The sequence below is a fragment of the Capra hircus genome, chromosome 22, assembly GCF_001704415.2.
Source record: "Capra hircus breed San Clemente chromosome 22, ASM170441v1, whole genome shotgun sequence".
NCBI classification, from domain to species: domain Eukaryota; kingdom Metazoa; phylum Chordata; class Mammalia; order Artiodactyla; family Bovidae; genus Capra; species Capra hircus.
Window position 1 is genome coordinate 23,295,825 of NC_030829.1, and position 21,986 is coordinate 23,317,810.

The following is a 21,986-nucleotide window of genomic DNA, read 5'->3' on the forward strand; positions in this document are numbered from 1 at the left end:
TTTCTGCTCCTGAGTGGGCCGTGATGATGGGTTTCCACAGCTGCATGTGTGTACCCAAACACTTCTGTGTAGACTGGAGGAGCCCAATTTGGGTCCTTTGTTTTCATTCTAGTGCCATTCAAGTAGTGTGAATGGAGCTTAATTCATACTCCCTTTGAAAGTGGGAACAACATAAATTTTGCTGTCTTTCTCCATAGATTTTTCAAGGTGTCACCTTGCAGAACTCACCAAAAACATTCCTATACCATCCAGTTACGTTCTTTCACCTTTTCTTTGCTTGAGTTTCCTAAAATATATATATATATATAAATGGGCTCCCCCGGTGGCTGAGTGGTAAAGAATCTGCCTTGCAATGTAGGAGATACAGGAGATGTGGGTTTGATCCCTGGGTCTGGAAGATCTCCTGGAGGAGGGCATTGGCAACCCACTCCTGTATTCTTGCCTGGAGAATCCCATGGACAGAGAAGTCTGGCGGGCTATAGTCCATGGGGTCACAAAGAGTCAGACATGATTGAAGCATCTGAGCATATTTAAAATAAAAAATGGGACCATCTTCCACTGTTTAGCAATCTACTTTTAGTCTCTTCGTGATAAATAATGGGCATTTTCCAGGTCTTAGTTGTTTTACAACTTGACTTTTAATGTCAGTACAGTGTTCAATCCTACAGCTATGTCAGAATGTATTTAATGGAGTAAGTGGAGCGCTGTATTTTTCGGCCCCCAAGTAAAGATACTACTGTAGGGTATACTGCCCTGACTTGAAAACGGGAAAACAAAAAGAATCCTTTCTTTAGAACTAAAAATAAAATTGAAAAAAAAAATGGAACAACTTTCTTGCATAGTTGCTGTGAAATACAAAATGATATGAATACAGATAACTTGATAAAACAGAAGCTGAGCAAAAGTTAGTGTCCCTGCCTTAGCCAACATCTGGGCCCAGGAAAAGGGTGAGGAGTTGGCAGTGGGTTGGCTGGATAAGTGAGGTTGGCTACAGAGATTCACATGCATCATTAAAGTGCACCGATGACTAAAAATTTTTATTTCAGGTGAAAGTTTTTATCACTGATGCCAAATCTTTTCTGCAGGGTTACTGGCAAAATCTTAACTGATCTATTTTTCATTTTCTTTATGCCCTCTGACAGACACTCTAGGGAAAATTAACTGGTTCCCAAGTAGGCTTAACTGAGAAAACCCCACAGAGTGAATAATAAAGTTGTGAATAATTTTCAGATGACTCTGTAAAACAGAGACTCCTTAGAGAATATCAGGTCTTGCCGATCTCTAGCCAAAGTAGAAAGAAGATGCTATTGTTTATATATGGAATCTGAAATATGACACACATGAAATTATCTGAGAGTCCCTTGGATTGCAAGCAGATCAAACCAGTCAATTGTAAAGGAGATCAGTCCTGAATAATTATTGAAAGGACTGATGCTGCAGCTGAAGCTCCAATACTTTGGCCACCTGAAGCAAAAACTGACTCATTGGAAAAGACCCTGATGCTGGGAAAGATTGAAGGCAGGACAAGAAGGGGACAACAGAGGATGAGAGGGTTGGACAGCATCACCGACTCGACGGCTATGAGTTTGAGCAAGCTCCGGGAGTTGATGATGGACAGGGAAGCCTGGCGTGCTGCAGTCCATGGGGGTGCAAAGAGTCAGAATTGACTGAGTGACTGAACTGAACTGATGAAACAGAAACAGACTCACAAACATAGAGAACAGTCGTATGGTTGACAAGGGGGAGGGAGTTGGGGGAGGGGTGGATTGAAAGTTTGGGATTAGCAGATGCAAATGATTATATAGAGAATGAATAAACAACAAGGTACTACTGTGTATCACAGCGAACTGTATTCAATATCCAGTGATAAACCATAATGGAAGATAACATGAAAAAGAATGTATATATGTCTCAATGAATCACTCTGCTATAGGGCGAAAATTAACACAACATTGTAAATCGACTATACTTCAATAAAATAAATTTTAACAAAAAACTAGAAAGAAGAGACTTTCAATTTAAAAAGAAATACAAGAAAAAGTTGATGCACACTCTGTAAGCTGGGACCCAAATGAAATTCTACCTTTTTCCAAACAGTCAACTTCACTGTACCTCAGATGAAGGCCATTGTTTTCCTGTCATTCTGGGTCAGACAACATGTACATTACAGGTTATCGTAATAGAATGAAACACTTTCAGAACTGCCCATTCTCCTCTCCTTCGTGGCTGTGTCCAGAGCGGCAGCTAACTCCTCTTATGTCATGCCACATCCCTTCTCCATGGTGAAAGGACAGAATCAAAGATGCACGCACAGAATCACAGTGAGAGAGGCTTCGATTGGTTTTCAGTCACCTCATCCACCATGACTGCGAACAGTGCAAAGAAATTTCTTTACTTGCCCGAGCTGGAGGGAGGACAGTGGAGGAGAGAAACCAGGACTTACTTTCCTAGTGCAAAGCATTCCAACTTCACCGTTGTTCCCTTTGCAGTCGGGACCATTTCTGGAAACTGAACTTCTATTTTTGGTTCATATTCGCCCATCACCCCTGTGAATAAACAAAGGAGCTAAGCCTTGGAGATTCTTTTAAGACATACACAAGTGTTTTTGTGTTAATGTTCCTATACATCATTGTGTGTGCAATTAATCCCTTCATTTAAAGAGGCTCCTATCTCCAACAGCCGTGAATCGTGGCTTCTTTCCCAGTTATTGCTGGAGGAAATGTGTATTCCAGCACCACACCATCTGCCTAGGATTAAATTCTCCATGTGGACAACTCTGCTTCTCAAAAACACTTTGTTAAAAATGTAGTCATGGAAGAAAAAAGCAGAGGGAGGTTAAGTCCTAGTCACCATTAATACCACATTATTATTTATTTTTTTGGAAACATGCTACAGAAAATTTAAAATGTTAAAAAATATGTGCATGCTTTAGTTGTGTCTCTGTAAAGAACATTTCTGAGTAATCAGTTTATAACCACAAATTATCTTTTCACTTTTGAAGGCCAATCTGAATGAGTCATAAGTTGGTATGTGCAAGGTAACACAAAATTCATGTAGTTTTATTCTGAAACAATGATAAAATAATAAATATCAGAAATAGCCTGTAAGTGATAACCCACCTTGCCAACGGTAGTTTTATCCTGAAGGTCCTATTTTCTTACTTTCCAATATCTCAAAAAATTACTGTGCAATCATAGCCAAGGTGGCAAAGCCTAACAAATTAAGTCCATGTTTTATAACTAAATGCTTAGGAATTATTTCTCATCAACCATTCTTAATGCTGTCTACCACTACTCTAGTTGTTTTGATACATTCATTTCTGTTCAATTTCTGGTCATTTTCTATGGCCTCTGATTCAACTGTGGCAATATAAAGTTTAAAATTCTCTAGCTCACTAAAACATGATAGGATCCTCCATTTCATCTCTTCTTTAGGTTTCCTACAGTTAGAGAAAAAAAGAGATCGAAGGATTCAGATGAAAAGGTTAAAAGTAAGGTATGGATGCTGACAGGAACAATGGCTCAGAGAAACAATTCTATGCGTTTTGCAGAGGTGACCCTCTTTATCTGCAGCTTCATAGCCTGAGAAGCAGCAAGAGAATTTCTTCAACGTGCAAAAAAGAAAAAGTCAACCCCTAGTGTCAGATGATCTAATAGTCTTGCTAGATTTGTTGGGATGTATGTCATCAGACCTGGAGAAGGAAAAGGCAACCCACTCCAGTATCCTTGCCTGGAGAATCCCATGGACGGAGAAGCCTGGTAGGCCATGGGGTCACAAAGAGTTGGACACAACTGAGCGACTTCACTTTGTGCAAACCTGAACATAGTCTTTTTGTTATTGTCTTTTCATAGACTGACAGAGAGGATTGGCTATGGAAGGCATCTCTGAGATCATTTGGTTCAGCAATTTTTTTTAATAGAAATTGTTTTTGGCCCTGCCACATAACATGTGGGATTTTTAGTTCCCTGACCAGGGATAGAAACTATACCCCCTGCATTGGAAGCATGGAATCTTAACCACTGGACCACCAGTGAAGTCCCAGTTCAGCATTCTTAATATTGGCATTCACAGATGAATACTTTTCTGAAGAAAGGACCTATACCTAGCAACAACCTGTTCTAAAAAGAACCTTAAACCCTTCACCAAAATGGAAATCACAGTTCTAGTCTGTCTCTGTCTTTTACAAGCAAGCCTGTAATCCCCAAAGTGTTAAACAGTTTGTCTTTAGCTTCACAACAGACCAGCATTCAAGGTTGCAACCCTGGTCCCTGACTTCTGGTCTAAATCTTTTCCTATGGCCTCTCACCACTGCAGGAGTAACACTCCCAAACTAAATTCAAATATACTAAACCCATGTGTGACACACTCAGTTGTGGCCAGTCTCTGAGTCCTATTGCCTTTCCTAGAGCATATGCCACGCAGCTGGACCATAAAGAGATAGTGCTTACCAACACCTGCATTCACACACTTCTGCTGAACTTGCTAACAAACAGCCCATACAAGTGACTCATCATCCCATAAATAGCAGTAGTATGACTCAGAGTGCAGGAACAAGCTAACACCTAGTGCTGCGTGTGTGGCTGTGTTCTCTAAGAGCAGTGTTAATTAAAAAACAACTGCCTTGAGAGGAAGAGGTTCTTTTTTTTTTTTCTCTCTCTCTCTCTCTATCTTTTGGTTGCACAGGCTTTTTCTAGTTGTTTGAGCAGGGGTACTCTCTGCTGTGGTGTGTGTGATTCTCACTGAGGCATCCTCTCTTGTGGAACACGGACTCGAGGCGCATGGGCTCAGTAGTTGCAGCACATGGGCTCAGTAGTTTTGGTCTGTGGGCTCTAGCGCTTGGGTTCAGTAGTTGTGGTGCACAGGCTTAGCTGCTCCATGAGAGGTGGAATCTTTCTGGACCAAGGATCAAAACTATCTCCTGCATTGGCAGGCAGATTCCGATCTAGAGTGCCGCAAGGGAATTCCCAGAGAAAAGGCCTTTTGTCCTGCCAGGATATCAAGACAACTTCCACTGAAGTGCCTCATGCATGGAAGAGAGATGAGATGATAAAGTGAAAATATGGGGGTCAAGGCTGTGTCAGCCACGATCAGGGTTTCCCAGTCCCCTCGTTCTATAAACACTACGTACAAACCTGGTTTCTATAATCCAGCTATGAAAGATACACCAAGGATAAAAACTGTCTCACACACCTTTCTCCTAAGCAATTGAAACGTCACTACTTAGTGTCTGAGGCCCCCTGAACTACTGATTGCTTATCCTAAAATCTCACCCATTATGGCTTAGACTCAAAGTCCTCTCCTTCAGCGTCCTGCACCCTTTCCTCAGCACTCTATACTCTAGCCCACAGCAGTCTTTAAATGACCTAAAAGTATCAAATCTTTTTGCCTTAGCTCTCACGGTCTCCTATGACTTCTTTTTAAAAACATATAATGTAATGATTTTTACTAAACTGACTGAGTTGGTCAATCATCATCATAACTCAATTTACAACATTTCCATCCCCCAAATAATATCCCTCATGCCTGTTTACAGTTAATTCCCAGGAGCAGTCCCAGCCCCAGGCAACCACTAATCTGCTTTGTCTATAGATTTGCCTTTTCTGGACATTACATATAAATGAAATCTTACAACATTTGGTCTTTTGCATTTGGCTTTTTACTTGGCCTAATGTTAAAAAAGTTCATCCATGGTGTGGCTTGTATTGGTGATTCCTTCCTTTTTATGCCCGTATAGTATTCCACTTTACAGAAGAAAAATATTTTAATCATCTGTTTATCAGCTGTATTAGTTTCCTAAGACTGTCCTTGGAAAGAGATACAGACTAAGTGACTTCAGGCAAAATACATTTACTCTCTCACAATTCTGAAGATTAGAGGTCGACAGGGCTGTGCTGTCTCTGAGACCATGGAGAGTATCCTTCCTTGCCTCCTCCTGGCTTGTGGTGGTGGTCATCAATATTCAGGGTGTTCCATGGCTTGCAGCTCTGTCAGTCCCACCCCTGATTTGTATGATGTTCTCTCCATGGGTCTTCCCACTGTTTTCTTATAAAGACATCAGTCATATTGGGTTAAAGATTTACCCAATTCCAATATGATCTCATCTAACTAATTTATTTTCTAATAAGGTTGTATTCTTAGGTACTAGAGGTTAGGATTTCAACATATAATATCTTTTGGGGGCACATAATTCAACCCAAGTTACCAGCTGATGGTCATTTAGGTTGCTTCTTCTTTGGTTATGGCATGGTTTGGGAATGGCATGGTTTTCACTGCTGTTTAATGAATAATGTTACCATGAACGATCACATGCAAGTGTTTCTATGGACATTTTAATATGTTTTCAATTTTCTTTTGTTCCCCATGACTTTTATTTTGCATGGATGACTTTCGCTTCAAGTCTCAGCTCAAAAGACTCCCCCTTCGAAAAGTGTTTTTGATCACATTATCTAAAATAGGTGCCTGCTGTCAATCTCTGTGAATATATTTTTTCCTTTATGTTAATTGTTATACTAACAATTAACAGGTGGCTGCGGGCTGGCTCACTAAGCGCAGGCGGCTGCGGGCCGGCTCACTAAGCGCAACCAAGAGGAGCTACCCCACGTCCGAGGTCAGGGGCAGTGGCCTAGAGTGCCAGGCTGAGCCGGCGCAGGAACAGCCGAGGGGGGCTGCCCTGCGTCCGAGGTCAGTGGCGGCCGGGAGGAGACACCCTGTGTCCAAGGTCAGGGGCGGCGGCCTTGAGAGGAGCTACCCGGCGTCCGAGGCCAGTGGTGGCCAGGAGGAGACACTGCGAGTCCGAGATCGGGGCAGCCAGGAGAAGCCACCTCGCACCGGAGGCCAGGGGCGGTGACCTTGAGGAGCCAGCTGGAGGCCCGAGGCCAGGGGCAGCAGCTGGGAGGAGCCACCCACGCCCAAGGCCAGGGCCGGCGGCTGGGAGGAGCAACCCCAGGAGTGGTGGCTGTGCAGGCACAGGAGGGCCTAGAGGAGCTATCCCATGTTGAAGGTCAGGAACGGTAGCGGTAAGGAGATACCCCTCCTCCAAGTAAGGAACAGCGGCTGTGCTTTGCTGGAGCAGCCGTGAAGAGATACCCCACCCCCAAGGTAAGAGAAACCCAAGTAAGATGGTAAGTGTTGCAAGAGGGTATCAGAGGGCAGACACACTTAAACCATACTCACAGAAAATGTCAATCTAATCACACTAGGACCACAGCCTTGTCTAACCCAATGAAACCAAGCCATGCCTGTGGGGCAATCCAAGATGGGTGGGTCATGGTGGAGAGGCCTGACAAAATGTGATCCACTGGAGAAGGGAATGGCAAGCCACTTCAGTATTCTTGCCTTGAGAACCCCATGAACAGTAGGAAAAGGCAAAATGATAGGATACCAAAAGAGGAACTCCCCAGGTCATTAGGTGCCCAATATGCTACTGGAGATCAGTGGAGAAATGACTCCAGACAGAATGAAGGGATGGAGCCAAAGCAAAAACAATACCCAGCTGTGGATGTGACTGGTGATAGAAGCAAGATCCGATGCTGTAAAGAGCAATATTACATAGGAACCTGGAATGTCAGGTCCATGAATCAAGGCAAACTGGAAGTGGTCAAACAGGAGATGGCAAGAGTGAACATCAGCATTCTAGGAATCAGCGAACTAAAATGGACTGGAATGGGTGAATTTAACTCAGATGACCATTACATCTACTTCTGCGGGCAGGAATTCCTCAGAAGAAATGGAGTAGCCATCATGGTCAACAAAAGAGTCTGGAATGCAGTACTTGGATGCAATCTCAAAAATGACAGAATGATCTCTGTTCGTCTCCAACGCAAACCATTAAATATCACAGTTATCCAAGTCTATGCCCCAACCAGTAACGCTGAAGAAGCTGAAGTTGAACTGTTTTATGAAGACCTACAAGATCTTTTAGAACTAACACCCAAAAAAGATGTCCTTTTCATTATAGGGGACTGGAATGCAAAAGTAGGAAGTCAAGAAACACCTGGAGTAACAGGCAAATTTGGCCTTGGAATGTGGAATGAAGCGGGGCATAGACTAATAGAGTTTTGCCAAGAAAATCCACTGGTCATAGCAAACACCCTCTTCCAACAACACAAGAGAAGACTCTACACATGGACATCACCAGATGGTCAACACCGAAATCAGACTGATTATATTCTTTGCAGCCAAAGATGGAGAAGCTCTATACATTCCACAAAAACAAGACCGGGAGCTGACTGTGGCTCAGATCATGAACTCCTTATTGCCAAATTCAGACTTAAACTGAAGAAAGTAGGGAAAACCACTAGACCATTTAGGTATGACCTAAATCAAATCCCTTATGATTACACAGTGGAAGTGAGAAATAGATTTAAGGGCCTAGATCTGATAGATAGAGTGCCTGATGAACTATGGAATGAGGTTTGGGACATTGTACAGGAGACAGGGATCAACACCATCCCCATGGAAAAGAAATGCAAAAAAGCAAAATGGCTGTCTGGGGAGGCCTTACAAATGGCTGTGAAAAGAAGAGAGGCGAAAAGCAAAGGAGAAAAGGAAAGATATAAGCGTCTGAATGCAGAGTTCCAAAGAATAGCAAGAAGAGATAAGAAAACCTTCTTCAGCGATCAATGCAAAGAAATAGAGGAAAACAACAGAATAGGAAAGACTAGAGATCTTTTCAAGAAAATTAGAGATACCAGGGAACATTTCATGCAAAGATGGGCTCAATAAAGGACAGAAATGGTCTGGACCTAACAGAAGCAGAAGATATTAAGAAGAGGTGTCAAGAATACTTGGAAAAACTGTACAAAAAAGATCTTCACGACCCAGATAATCATGATGATGTGATCATTAATCTAGAGCCAGACATCTTGGAATGTGAAGTCAAATGGGCCTTAGAAAGCGTCACTACGAACAAAGCTAGCGGAGGTGATGGAATTCCAGTTGAGCTGTTTCAAATCCTGAAAGATGATGCTGTGAAAGTGCTGCACTCAGTATGCCAGCAAGTTTGGAAAACTCAGCAGTGGCCACAGGACTGGAAAAGGTCAGTTTTCATTCCAATCCCAAAGAAAGGTAATGTAAAAGAATGCTCAAACTACCGCACAATTGCACTCATCTCACATGCTAGTAAAGTAATGCTCAAAATTCTCCAAGCCAGGCTTCAGCAATATGTGAACCATGAACTCCCTGATGTTCAAGCTGGTTTTAGAAAAGGTGGAGGAACCAGAGATCAAATTGCCAAAATCCGCTGGATCATGGAAAAAGCAAGAGAGTTCCAGAAAAACATCTATTTCTGCTTTATTGACTATGCCAAAGCCTTTGACTGTGTGGATCACAATAAACTGTGGAAAATTCTGAAAGAGATGGGAATACCAGACCACCTGACCTGCCTCTTGAGGAATCTGTATGCAGGATCAGGAAGCAATAGTTAGAACTGGACATGGAACAACAGACTGGTTCCAAATAGGAAGAGGAGTATGTCAAGGCTGTATATTGTCACCCTGCTTATTTAACTTCTGTGCAGAGTACATCATGAGAAACGCTGGACTGGAAGAAACACAAGCTGGAGTCAAGATTGCCGGGAGAAATATCAATAACCTCAGATATGCAATTGACACCACCCTTATGGCAAAAAGTGAAGAGGAACTAAAGAGCCTCTTGATGAAAGTAAAAGAGGAGAGGGAAAAAGTTGGCTTAAAGCTCAACATTCAGAAAACGAAGATCATGGCATCTGGTCCCATCACTTCATGGGAAATAGATGGGGAAACAGTGGAAACAGTGTCAGGCTTTATTTTTTGGGGCTCCAAAATCACTGCAGATGGTGATTGCAGCCATGAAATTAAAAGACGCTTACTCCTTGGAAGAAAAGTTATGACCAACCTAGATAGTATATTCAAAAGCAGAGACATTACTTTAACAACTAAGGTCCGTCTAGTCAAGGCTATGGTTTTTCTTGTGGTCACGTATGGATGTGAGAGTTGGACTGTGAAGAAGGCTGAGAACCTAAGAATTGATGCTCTTGAACTGTGGTGTTGGAGAAGACTCTTGAGGGTCCCTTGGACTGCAAGGAGATCCAACCAGTCCATTCTGAAGGAGATCAGCCCTGGGATTTCTTTGGAAGGAATGATGCTAAAGCTGAAGCTCCAGTACTTTGGCCACCTCATGCGAAAAATTGACTCACTGGAAAAGACTCTGATGCTGGGAGAGATTGGGGGCAGGAGGAGAAGGGGATGACCCAGGATGAGATGTCTGGATGGCATCACGGACTTGATGGTCATGAGTCTGAGTGAACTCCGGGAGATGGTGATGGACAGGGAGGCCTGGCATGCTGTGATTCATGGGGTCGCAAAGAGTTGGATACGACTGAGCCACTGAACTGAACTGAACTGAATTGTCATATGTATTTCTCATGTTTAGTTCTGTCTTCCATACAGATCATAAACCCCATGATATCAAGTTTATGTCTGTCTTTTTCATGCTAGCTTTTATCTTTGTCTCTACACTTAACAAGTGCTCAGTAAGAAAACCAACATAAAACATTTTACAAATAAACTTCTGGGCTCTCTCAAATAGCACTGCTGCTTTCTATCATGTTTATAGCTATTTATATACTTGCCATTTCTTCTGTTGTACTTTCACTTCTTTGAGGAATGGAAGTACTTGTGATTTTTTCTGTTCCTCGCAAATCTCAGCTCAGTTCAAGGCATATGGGGGAAAAAATGAACTGTAATAGGTAGGGATTCGTGAAAGGGAGTAAGATGGGGCAATGTGGCCCTTTATACTGGGACATATAATAGTCATTAAGCCAAACATTCAAGTCTTCTGGGGCATGGAAGTTGTTCTTAACCATTACCATGGCTATTGGTCAAGTTCACTCACTTCAGACTATGTTTTTCTAAAATGTGGGAAAACATAATCTGTGCAGGTTGTTTGTGTGGTCACATGGAGTGATTTCAGGGTGAAGGCACAGTGATCTCTGTTTATGGCTACAGGAACTGAGTAGCAGTGTGCTCGGTGATGATGAAGACTGTACTTCATTTATGGCAGTAGTTGCTGGACACAGAGTTGGGATCAGAGATGGAGTGGCACGGATTCACTGCTCTTTAAAAATTTTTAGTTACATATAAAGATTGTCCTAGTATTTAAGTCATGACAAAATGAAAGAAGCCATTCCCTTCAACTACATTATGAACATTTTTTGGAATAGCTGTGTAGTGTTCCATTGAATTTGCTTACATCTGGCACACGTTACATTTTTATTTGACTATTTCTTTCATTTTAACTATTTTGGCCCTTTGCTACTCTCAGTGTAAAAAGCTGTTGCCTTTTATAACTTTTGAGAAACACAGGGTCTCTTAAAACAGGAGTGCACTTTTTAAGTCATTCCCCTGACCACCTGCACATTTTTGAACTTAATTGGCCTACAGCTGCTCTGCTGATTTATAGAATAATTAGGCAAAAAGTGATGCCATTGATGGAACTGCTTCAGAATCCTTTTTCTATCTTCAAACTGTCTGGAAAGGTGGGAAGATAGAAAGGTCTAGGTGCGTCTACATAACCAAGGTAAAGCTGAAGCTAAAGTGCTGTCAGGATGTTGTCAGGATCAACCAGGTCGTATAATCTCAGCAATGTTTCTTTCCTCCTGACTGAAAATATATATCGGGTTGTCAAAAAAATTGTTCAGATTTTTCCCATAATATCTTATCGAAAAACCCAAAAATGTTTTGGCCAATCTAATTCATTGGAGAAAACTCTTGCTTTCAATTCTAAATAGAGGCATCTATATCTACAATCTTAAACATAAGGTGAAAAGAGTTTTAATTTATTAAGATGCATTGTCAATGTTTTCTATTTGTGGGAGTAAGAACTATGCCACCACCACAACAGTGAAAGCTATGTCCCTTGAAATTTGATACATGAAAGTCTTTAGGAGGTAGGGGCTTAGCTGTATTTACATTCTAATGAATTCAATAAACATTCATTTAACAGCAACCATAACCATGGGGGCACAATGTGCATATCACAGACCGGATCACTATCTTCTTGACATTTGTAGTTACCCTTCTCCAAAGCCTTGCATAGTAATGTGGCAAGTGCAGGCAACAATTAATTGTTTATGGAATGTGTGTGTGTGTGTATATGCTAAGTCACTTCAGTTGTGTCTGATTCTGTGTGACCCAATGGATTGTATAGCCTGCCAGGCTCCACTGTCCGTGGAATTCTCTAGGCAAGACTATTGGAGTCGGTTGCCACGTTCTCCTCTAGGGGATATTCCCAACTCAGGGGTGGAACCCAGGAGACAGCTCTTATGTCTCCTGCATTGACAGCTGGGTTCTTTACCACTAGCGTCACCTGGCTCAAACAGTTTATGGAATCAGTTCAGTCACTTCAGTCGCTTAGACGTTCCCAACTCTTTGCAACCCTATGGGTTGCAGCATGCCAGGCTTTCCCGTCCATCACCAACTCCAGGAGCTTGCTCAATGTCCATCGAGTCAGTGATGCCAATCAACCATCTCAACCTCTGTCGTCCCCTTCTCCTCCTGCCTTTCCCAGCATCAGGGTCTCTTTTAATGAGTCAGTTCTTCACATCAGGTGGCCAAAGTATTGGAGCTTCAGCTTCAGCATCAGTCCTTCCAATGAATATTTGGGATTTCCTTTAGGATTGACTGGTTTGATCTCCTTCCATGGTTTATGGAATAACCATGTTTATTTTCTAAGGAAGGCACGCTACAAATTTCTAGGTGTTTTTTCCAAAACCAGTGTTCTCAAACTTTATATCACCTGGAGGACATAAGTGTCTGAATTAGTAAGCTGACAGGGGGCCTGAGAACGTTCGTTTCTCATAAGTTCCTGGCTGATGCTGATGCTGCCTTCCAGGGAACTTCTGTAGCAACCATGAGGGGTTAAGCTTTGGACCAAGCGGTAACAGACATCATGGACTAGTCACTGGAAGATGACAAGTAAGTGCATCCCACGAGTGACAAAGCCAATCATGAGCCTGGGTTCTGCTCACAACCCTTGTGGCAATGACTGTCCTCCTTTCAAAACTGGAAAAACTATTAATGCTGACGCTGATGTCTGTGAGAACCAGAATGTGACAAAATAACCACCAAATTGCAGACTATAAAGGAGAAATCAGCCACACACCACGCTTGTTTAACTACAATTTGCAGAGCGCTGTCTTGGCAGAAGGAGGCCAGTTTGCAGAATTTTGTGCCATAAGATTTTGCCAACACCTGCCTTAGCTGGAATCTATGCTTGTAAATTAAACCACAGAAGGGACTTTTACCAGCTTCCACAGAGTGGGACTTACTACTGAAGAAAAACTGCAAAAGACTGTCTTATATAGAGCTCCCACATGGCTGTTCTTGAGGAATAAGTCATATGATATAAAACCCATTTCTCTAAAAATATTTGGAAATATTTGATTAGGCATACTAATTTCTTTGGCTGAGTTCAGAACTTTATTCTTTCAGGAAAGCCCTGGGTTGAAGGAGACACTGTAGGATCGACGGGACTGTCCAATGATTCTCTATCACTACGCATTCCCTGATCACTGAATTCCCCTGAGTTAGAGCCAACAAGTGTGCAAACAAGAACTTCCCCAGTGCTGGAAAAGAAGAATAAGACACCGCAAGGTTGTCTATCACTTGTTACATGCGGGGTTTTAATGTGACTTCAAAAACCTGTGAGAAGGACTTCCCTCATGGTCCAGTGGCTCAGACTTCATGCTCCCAATACAGGGGACCTACCTGGTCAGGAAACTAGATCCCACATGCTACAACTAAAGATCCTGCAAGCTGCAACTAAGACCAGGCACAGCCATAAATAAATAAACAAACAAATACATATATATATTTTTAAAAGAGAAACCTGTGGGAGGTGAAAACAAACCCCACTGTTTGACCTAATTCAAACCTGCATCTCTTTCCTTAATTCTCAACAGTTACAATGCAGAGATAATCTGAGCTATTCCAGCAGGGGGGCTTCCCGGCTGGCTCAAATGGCAAAGAATCTGCCTGCAATGCAGGAGACCTGGGTTCAATCCTTGGGTTCCAGAAAGCTGGATCCTCTGAAAGTAGAGTAGCTGTTTATCTGTGCTTGCCTGGGACAGTCCTGATTTGTAATAAGTTCTGAAGTAATTTGCTAAGAGTTTCCCAATTGGGCAATTAATTATAAATCCACCACCTTTTAGGTGAAAGAAAGCCAACTTTGGTCTTTTTGTGATGAAGTACATTTACATTCTTACTACTAAAAGTTCTCTCTACTTGAACTAAACTCTCCCTCTAATTTGTATACTCTGGTCCTAGTTCAAGTCTTTGGAGCCACAAAGAACAAGCCTTGATGGACAGTCTTTGAGTATTTAAAGATATTATTGTGTGGTCAGAGATTAGCAAGGTTAATAATATTTTGTACAAAGAGACAGCAAGGATTTTATTTAAGTTTTGTCAGACACTCAATCTCTGATTCAACTCTGCCGTAAGCTAGAAAGTATTCATAGACAATATGTAAACATATGGGCATGGCTATGTTCCAGTAAGATTTTATTTATGAAAATGGTGGTGGGTTGTGTGTGGCTCATGAATTAAGGGTTGGCTAGGCACTGGGCTTAGAAGAAATGAGGAAGATAGCAAAGTTTGAGAGAGTTGACAGAATTAACAAATTATAGAACTAACAAGATTTCACCAAGTTTTCCATGCTCAATCACTTACAAGTAAAATAGAGAGTGTGATTAAAAATAAGATATCCATAATAATAGTAACACAAATTACAGGTAATCTAGGAGTTAAGTAAAAATACCTAACATTTCTATGGAGAAAAATGTTAAAGTTTATTTACAAAAGATCTGCCTACAGGAGGAAGTTTGCCAACTCATGGTTTAAGCAAATTCTGTGTCCACTTCCTGGAATTCTTATCCTCCCTGTTAGATGGAAGGTTCAGCTGATTTCCAAGACCAGGCCAGGCTTCCTTACATGCATATCTTGATTATATGCATAATCTCATGGTACCTTCATTGGTCCTGGACAGCTCTGATCAGAGCTGAAGCTTAAATAATCCTGCTTTAATTCTCCATCCACCCTAAACTGGCCCCATTCCTGCCTCAGTCTGTAATTAGGCTCCTAAGCCAGGCCACCATCTAAGAGGACATAGAAAGACTTTTGCATCTCTAGTGACAAGAATACTACGGGCACTCAATGAACATTTCTTGGTTAAGTTCGGTTCACTTCAGTCGCGCAGTCGTGTCCGGCTCTTTGCAACCCCATGCACTGTAGCACACCAGGTTTCCCTGTCCATCATCAACTCCCAGAGCTTACTCAAACACATGTTCATCGAGTCAGTGCTGCCATCCAACCATCTCATCCTCTGTTGTCCCCTTCCCCTCCTGCCTTCAATCTTTCCCAGCATCAGGGTCTTTTCCAATGAGTCAGTTCTTCATATCAGGTGGCCAAAGTATCGGAGTTTCAGCTTCAGCATCAGTCCTTCCAATGAATATTCAGGACTGATTTCCTTTAGGATGGACTGGTTGGATCTCTTTGCAGTCCAAGGGACTCTCAAGAGTCTTCTCCAACACCACAGTTCAAAAGCGTCAACTCTTTGGCGCTTAGCTTTGTTTATAGTCCAACTCTCACACTGATACATGACTACTGGAAAAACCATAGCTTTGACTAGATGGACCTTTGTCAGCAAAGTAATGTCTCTGCTTTTTAATATGCTGTCTAGGTTGGTCATAGATTTTTTGCAAGGAGCAGCGTCTTTTAATTTCATGGCTGCAATACCATCTGCAGTGATTTTGGAGCCCCCCAAAATAGTCTGTCACTGTTTCCATTGTTTCCCTATCTATTTGCCATGTAGTGATGAAACCAGATGCCATGATCTTACTTTTCTGAATGTTGAGTTTTAGGCTAACTTTTTAACTCTCCACTTTCACTCTCATCAGCAGGCTTTTTAGTTCTTCTTTGCTTTCAGCCATAAAGGGGTGGTGTCATCTGCATATCTGAGGTTATTGATATTTCTCCCAGCAATCTTGATTCCAGCTTGTGCTTCATCCAGCCTGGCATTTCACATGATGCACTCTGCATATGAGTTAAATAAGCAGAGTGACAATATACAGCCTTGACGTACTCCATTCCCAATTTGGAACCAGTCTGTTGTTCCATGTTCAGTTCTAAATGTGGCTTCTTGACCTGCATACAGATTTCTCAGGAGGCAGGTCAGGTAGTCTGGTATTCCTATCTCCTTCATAATTTTCCACAGTTTATTGTGATCCACACAGTCAAAGGCTTTGGCATAGTCAATAAAGCAGAAGTAGATGTTTTTCTGGAACTCCCTTGCTTTTTTGAAGATCCAACAGATGTTGGCAATTTGATCTCTGGTTCCTCTGCCTTTTCTAAAACCAGCTTGAACATCTGGAAGTTCACGGTTCATGTACTGTTGAAGTCTGGCTTGGAGAATTTTGAGCATTACTCTGCTAAGTGTGTGAGACAAGTACAATTGTGAGGTAATTTGAACATTCTTTGGCACTGCCTTTCTTTGGGATTGGAATGAAAACTGACCTTTTCCAGTCCTTTGGCCACTGCTGAGTTTTCCAAATTTGCTGGCATATTGAGTGCAGCACTTTTACAGCATCATTTTTTAGGGTTTTAAGTAGCTCAACTGGAATTCTATCACCTCCATTAGCTTTGTTTGTAGTGATGCTTCCCAAGCCCCACTTGACTTCGCATTCCAGGAAGTCTGGCTCTAGGTGAGTGATCACACCATCGTGGTTACCTGGGTCATGAAGATCTTTTAAATATAATTCTTCTGTGCATTTTTGCCACCTCTTCTTAATATCTTCTGCTTCTGTTAGGTCCATACCATTTCTGTCCTTTATTGAGCCCATCTTTGTATGAAATGTTCCCTTGGTATCTCTAATTTTCTTGAAGAGATCTCTAGTCTTTCCCATTGTCTTGTTTTCCTCTATTTCTTTGCACTGATCACTGAGGAAGGCTTTATCTCTCCTTGCTATTCTTTGGAACTCTGCATTCAAATTGGCATATCTTTCCTTTTCTCCTTTGCCTTTAGCTTCTTTTCTCAGCTACTTGTAAGGCCTCCTCAGACAACCATTTGACCTTTTTGCATTTCTTTTTCTTGGAGATGGTCTTGATCACTGCCTCCTGTACAATGTCATGAACTTCCATCCATAGTTCTTCAGGCACTCTGTCTATCAGATCTAATGTCTTGAATCTGTTTGTCACTTCCACTGTATAATCATAAGGGATTTGATTTAGGTCATACCTAAATGGTCTAGTGGTTTTCCCCCACTTTCTTCAATGTAAGTCTGATTTTTTCAATAAGGAGTTCATGATCTGAGCCACAGTCAGCTTCTGGTCTTGTTTTTGCTGATTGTTTAGAGCTTCTCAATCTTTGGCTGCAAAGAATATAATCAGTCTGATTTTGGTATTGACCATCTGGTGATGTCCATGTGTAGAGTCATCTCTTGTGTTGTTGGAAGAGGGTGTTTGCTATGACCAGAGCGTTCTCATGGCAAAACTCTGTTAGCCTTTGCCCTGCTTCATTTTGTACTCTAAGGCCAAACTTACCTGTTACTCCAGGTATCTCTTGATTTTTCACTTTTGCATTCCAGTCCCCTATAATGAAAGGACATGTTTTTTGGGTGTTAGTTCTAGAAGGTCTTGTAGGTCTTCATAGAACCATTCAACTTCAGCTTCTTCAGCATTAGTGGTTGGGGTATAGACTTGGATTACTGTGATATTGAATGGTTTGCCTTGGAAATGAACAGAGATCATTCTGTCACTTTCGAGACTGCACCCAAGTACTGCATTTCAGATTCTTTTGTTGACTATGAAGGTTACTCTATTTCTTGTAAGGGATCTTGTCCTCAGTAGTAGATATAATGGTCATCTGAGTTAAATTCACCCATTGCAGTCCATTTTATTTCACTGACTCCTAAAATATCAATGTTTCTTGGCCAGAGGCATCATCAAATGAATGCCCAGGTCATCTCTATTCTAAGCTGGACATCTCTCCCGTCCTCTTTCATTTGAAATCTCTGTCTATAAATGTGTTTCCTGGAACTCAGTTCAATAATTCCAAAAAGAATGAAACTTTAGACCTTTCATTAATTTGTAATTGTCTAAGACTATAGGCTCCCAGGGGCTCTGACCACATCTTTTTATTTTATAGTGTCAAACACACAATGGGTACTTAACAGATTGCTTTCTAACTGATTAGTGAAGTGACCATCCACAAGCTTTGGCCCCGTGGACCTGTAATGAATCTGACTATGCCTGAGGTCTAGAGCTGACTCCAGGTTCCTAAGTTTGTTAAGGCTTCAAAATATTAAGACACTATTAAATCAGATTAGCAGTGGCAGTTTAGCAAAATATCTCACATCCTTTAGTTATTTACATGTTTTTCTCACAAAACATGTTTTACACCCAAAGATCCTCAAATGTGGTATTAATGCAAGATATGATTGCTATGACAAAACCACAGAAAAGATGTAATTAGAAATGAGAGTTAAATAAATAAATGTGTTTGAGGATAAACTTTAGATCTTAGGTAATATAAAAATCTTGTGCAAGTCAAGGACACATCTCTGTTTGTTCCCCAGGCAGAAGTTTTGTCCTTCTCAGTCTAAAGTTTAAGTCATCAAAAAGTGTTGTAGATAAAGTTTACAATCAAAAAATGATCGTCTTAATGAGTAGTTTTTTAAAATCTGACAGCTAGGCTAATTAAATGGCCTACAATTGAAGCAGATCTATTCAAGAAGACAACATCATGTCTGTTAAGGTTCACTTGAGGATCTAACCCAATTTGGGGCATTATTAGGAAAGTTTACTATTAATAGATGGTAGTATCATAGTGAAGAATACTACACAGATAACCTGTGTACACAGATAACACTACACAGATAACCCAGAATACTCTGGAATATTCTAGTTTTCTCCTTCACACTTTTCAGTCATTACTCTTAAACTTGGCAATTTGAAGCAAATGTAGTCTTCTGAGCCACTAGGAGATCTAATGGTCATTGAGGTGAAGGTTCACAAAATGGTCCGTAATGCTCTAGTTTTGCACTAGGATTCATTGTTAGTGCTGGGAAGAAATCTAATCCAATGAACAGCATCTGAGTGTTGAGCTGTGTTTGATACCATGTGGCCCATGCAAATGCTGAGACTGGAATAAAGTAAGGTAGAAAGTTGTGACTGGAATCTCAGAAGAAAACGCAGAAGAACTCTTAGACATAACTTTACAAATCACTCATTTTTATAGCTAAGAATATTGAGGACAAACGAAGTGACAGGTTTTGTCTCATGTTAGTGGCAGATCTGGGACCACACCCCAGAATCCTATGGCTTTTTTCCTTCTCAATTTTTAGTGCTACCCTTCTGTTCCTGCATCCTAGGTGACACCACAACAAACAAGACAAAGCTGGTTGGCATCGATCATGGACACTCTTAATTCTATGTTCAGCACATCTATTTCTGTCCTACCTTAGGCTGCTCTGAAACTCTAGGCTGCTGGGGTTATCAGCTGGTCTCCTGTCCAGTAGGTTAAAATTTTATGTACACTGAAAATAATAAATGCTTCAGTGCTGAAGCATTCAAAACTTTGCTTTGAATGCAAAGTTTTCATGGCTGATTAAAATAAAGCTTGGGGAAATGGGTCAGGGCTTGGGAAAAAATGGTCAGCTATTTTGGTTATATTGAAAACACCAATTTTTAATAATTTAAATTTACAGTGAAGTATAATAACATTCAAAAAGTGGTTTAAATTTTAACTTCAAAAGACAATATATTTTGTGTATATAGACACATGTATATTTATACACACAGATCCTACATGTATAAGTTTATCAATGTATATAAATATGGAAAAGGAGAAGGGAAAGAAAGAGACACAGAGAGTGAATTTGAAATTCTAAGATAGGAAAAATCCAGTGTTTCCTATTCCCTAGCAGCTCTTCTATTGAGAGTTCTAATTAGGGATAATATTCAAAAACATCCAACAATCAATGTGCAAAGCAAGGATCCATCAGATACACACTGGGTGTAAACTGTTCAACATTTTCCTTGGTTCTAATAGGCAAACTAAGGAAATGCCAAACCAGTCCCTAGCTAGTCTCAAGGGGAACACAGAAAAAAGGCAAGGAACATGCAGTAAGTTTTCATGCTCAGTTATGTACCTGTGCATATAAAGTACATAAACAACCTCGCAGACATGATCTCATTTTCCCAAGACTGTCCTAATCTCTGCTAGGTTTTTTTTTTTTTTTTCCATCTTTAGCCATTTTAGAGCAAGTTAGGGGTAATGACTAAAGACAGAAAAAAGTAGCTATTATGATTATGATATAAATCTATGATTTCTTTCATAGTTCTGCTGTTTTGGTATGGGTAGCCCATTACCTTTGTTTATGGAAATAAGAGGTACAATTCTTTGAAATCTGTGTAGGAAGCACATGATAGAGCAAATTCATGGTCATTAATAACTAGCAGTTAGGCTAATATTGATCCATGGACCAGTTTAGTATCTCTGGTAAAAATAATTATGATCTATTTTTCTCAATGAAATATTTTTCTTTCACAGTACCCAAGCAACAGGTGCCCTCTCCCATGAAGAAGCGAAGTCGCTCAGTCGTGTCTGACTCTTTGTGACCCCATGGACTGTAGCCTATCAGGCTCCTCCATCCATGGGATTTTGCAGGCAAGAGTGCTGGAGTGGATTGCCATTTCCTTCTCCAGGGGATCTTCCCCACCCAGGGATCGAACCCGGGTCTCCCGCATTGCAGGCAGACGCTTTACCGTCTGAGCCACCAGGGAAGTGATGCTGTCTCCCGTATGATAGGTTATATTGTTGTTACAAGCAAATTTTAAAATACCTAGATAAATAAAAACGCTGGTATAAAATTCTCTCACATTTGTCTAGCTCTCAGTTTTATACTACTTTCTGGAGATGAACACTACACATAACATACAATTATTTAGAATTCCCAAAATAAAAATTTCCAAAATCATAACATAAATAGGTGAATCTAGAGACCTCAAAAGCTTTTCTGAACCTCAATTAAATAGTATGGTGACTGGGGGTCAAGAATTTTATCCCACTGCTGCTTTGACTTATTTCTTTCATCCTTAGTTTCCTTCTTTCTGGAATAATAAGAATAAGTTGGGGGATCTCGAAGTGCCTTTTAGGTCCAATGAACTGCAGTTATCCCTTTTACCAAACATTAAAAACAAACAAACAAACAAAAAACTTTTGAAAAGTTTCTAATCATTGCAGAAAAATGAGAAAGCACAGAGAAGCAGAAAGAAAAAAATTAAGAACTGAACATCTTACTACTAAAAGTTGGCTGGTTTAAAGTTTATGACTGTTAGCATTATGGAGAGTTAGATTTCCGTTTTCTCTATCATTATCCACAAACATTTTTTAAACAAGGATAATGCTGTCCACTTCCTCTGTATAATCCGTTTTTTAAAAGTATAATTTGTGGAGCATATTTTAGGGAAGTTCTTGACGCCGTACTGCTGTCTTGTCACCGTTCAAGGCACTTTACACATAATTTCACACACAGAGTGAGCTCTGAGGTAGGCGCTGCTACCCTCATTTGACTGATGACGACACAGCACAGTGAGGTTGTTCAACTGATGTTCAAGGTCACATCCCTGATAGATGATGGGGCTGGATTCCACTCAGGGAACCCGGCTCACCTCCACACTACCCTGCTCTACATTTCAGTCATTGATCTGAGATGTAGGAAGGCGTGAGACATGTGAAGAGTTGAGGAAAAAGGAACAGCAAGTACAAAACCCTTGCAGAACCTCAGTGTATTAGGGGTTAGGACCTAAAGAGAGTTAGTGGGATCCACATGGGACACATTGCCCTTGATTTCTAACTGGAACGTGGGTCGACAGGAGTTGTCCACTTTTTTCTGACTCACTGTAACCTTTAGGGCTGGAAACAATCCCAGTCTAGATTGCTCAGCTAAAACT

The 21,986-nt window shown here is 41.1% G+C and overlaps 1 protein-coding gene across 3 annotated transcripts in view; it reads right to left on the reverse strand.

Moving 5' to 3' along the window:
- Positions 1–21,986, reverse strand: part of CNTN4 (contactin 4) — a 616,632-nt gene that overhangs the window by 196,552 nt on the left and 398,094 nt on the right. For all 3 annotated transcript variants that reach the window (XM_018038420.1, XM_018038421.1, XM_018038419.1), the window contains exon 7: positions 2,444–2,546. In XM_018038420.1, coding sequence (XP_017893909.1) covers positions 2,444–2,546 — 103 coding nt within the window. The remainder of the gene's footprint in view (positions 1–2,443; positions 2,547–21,986) is intronic.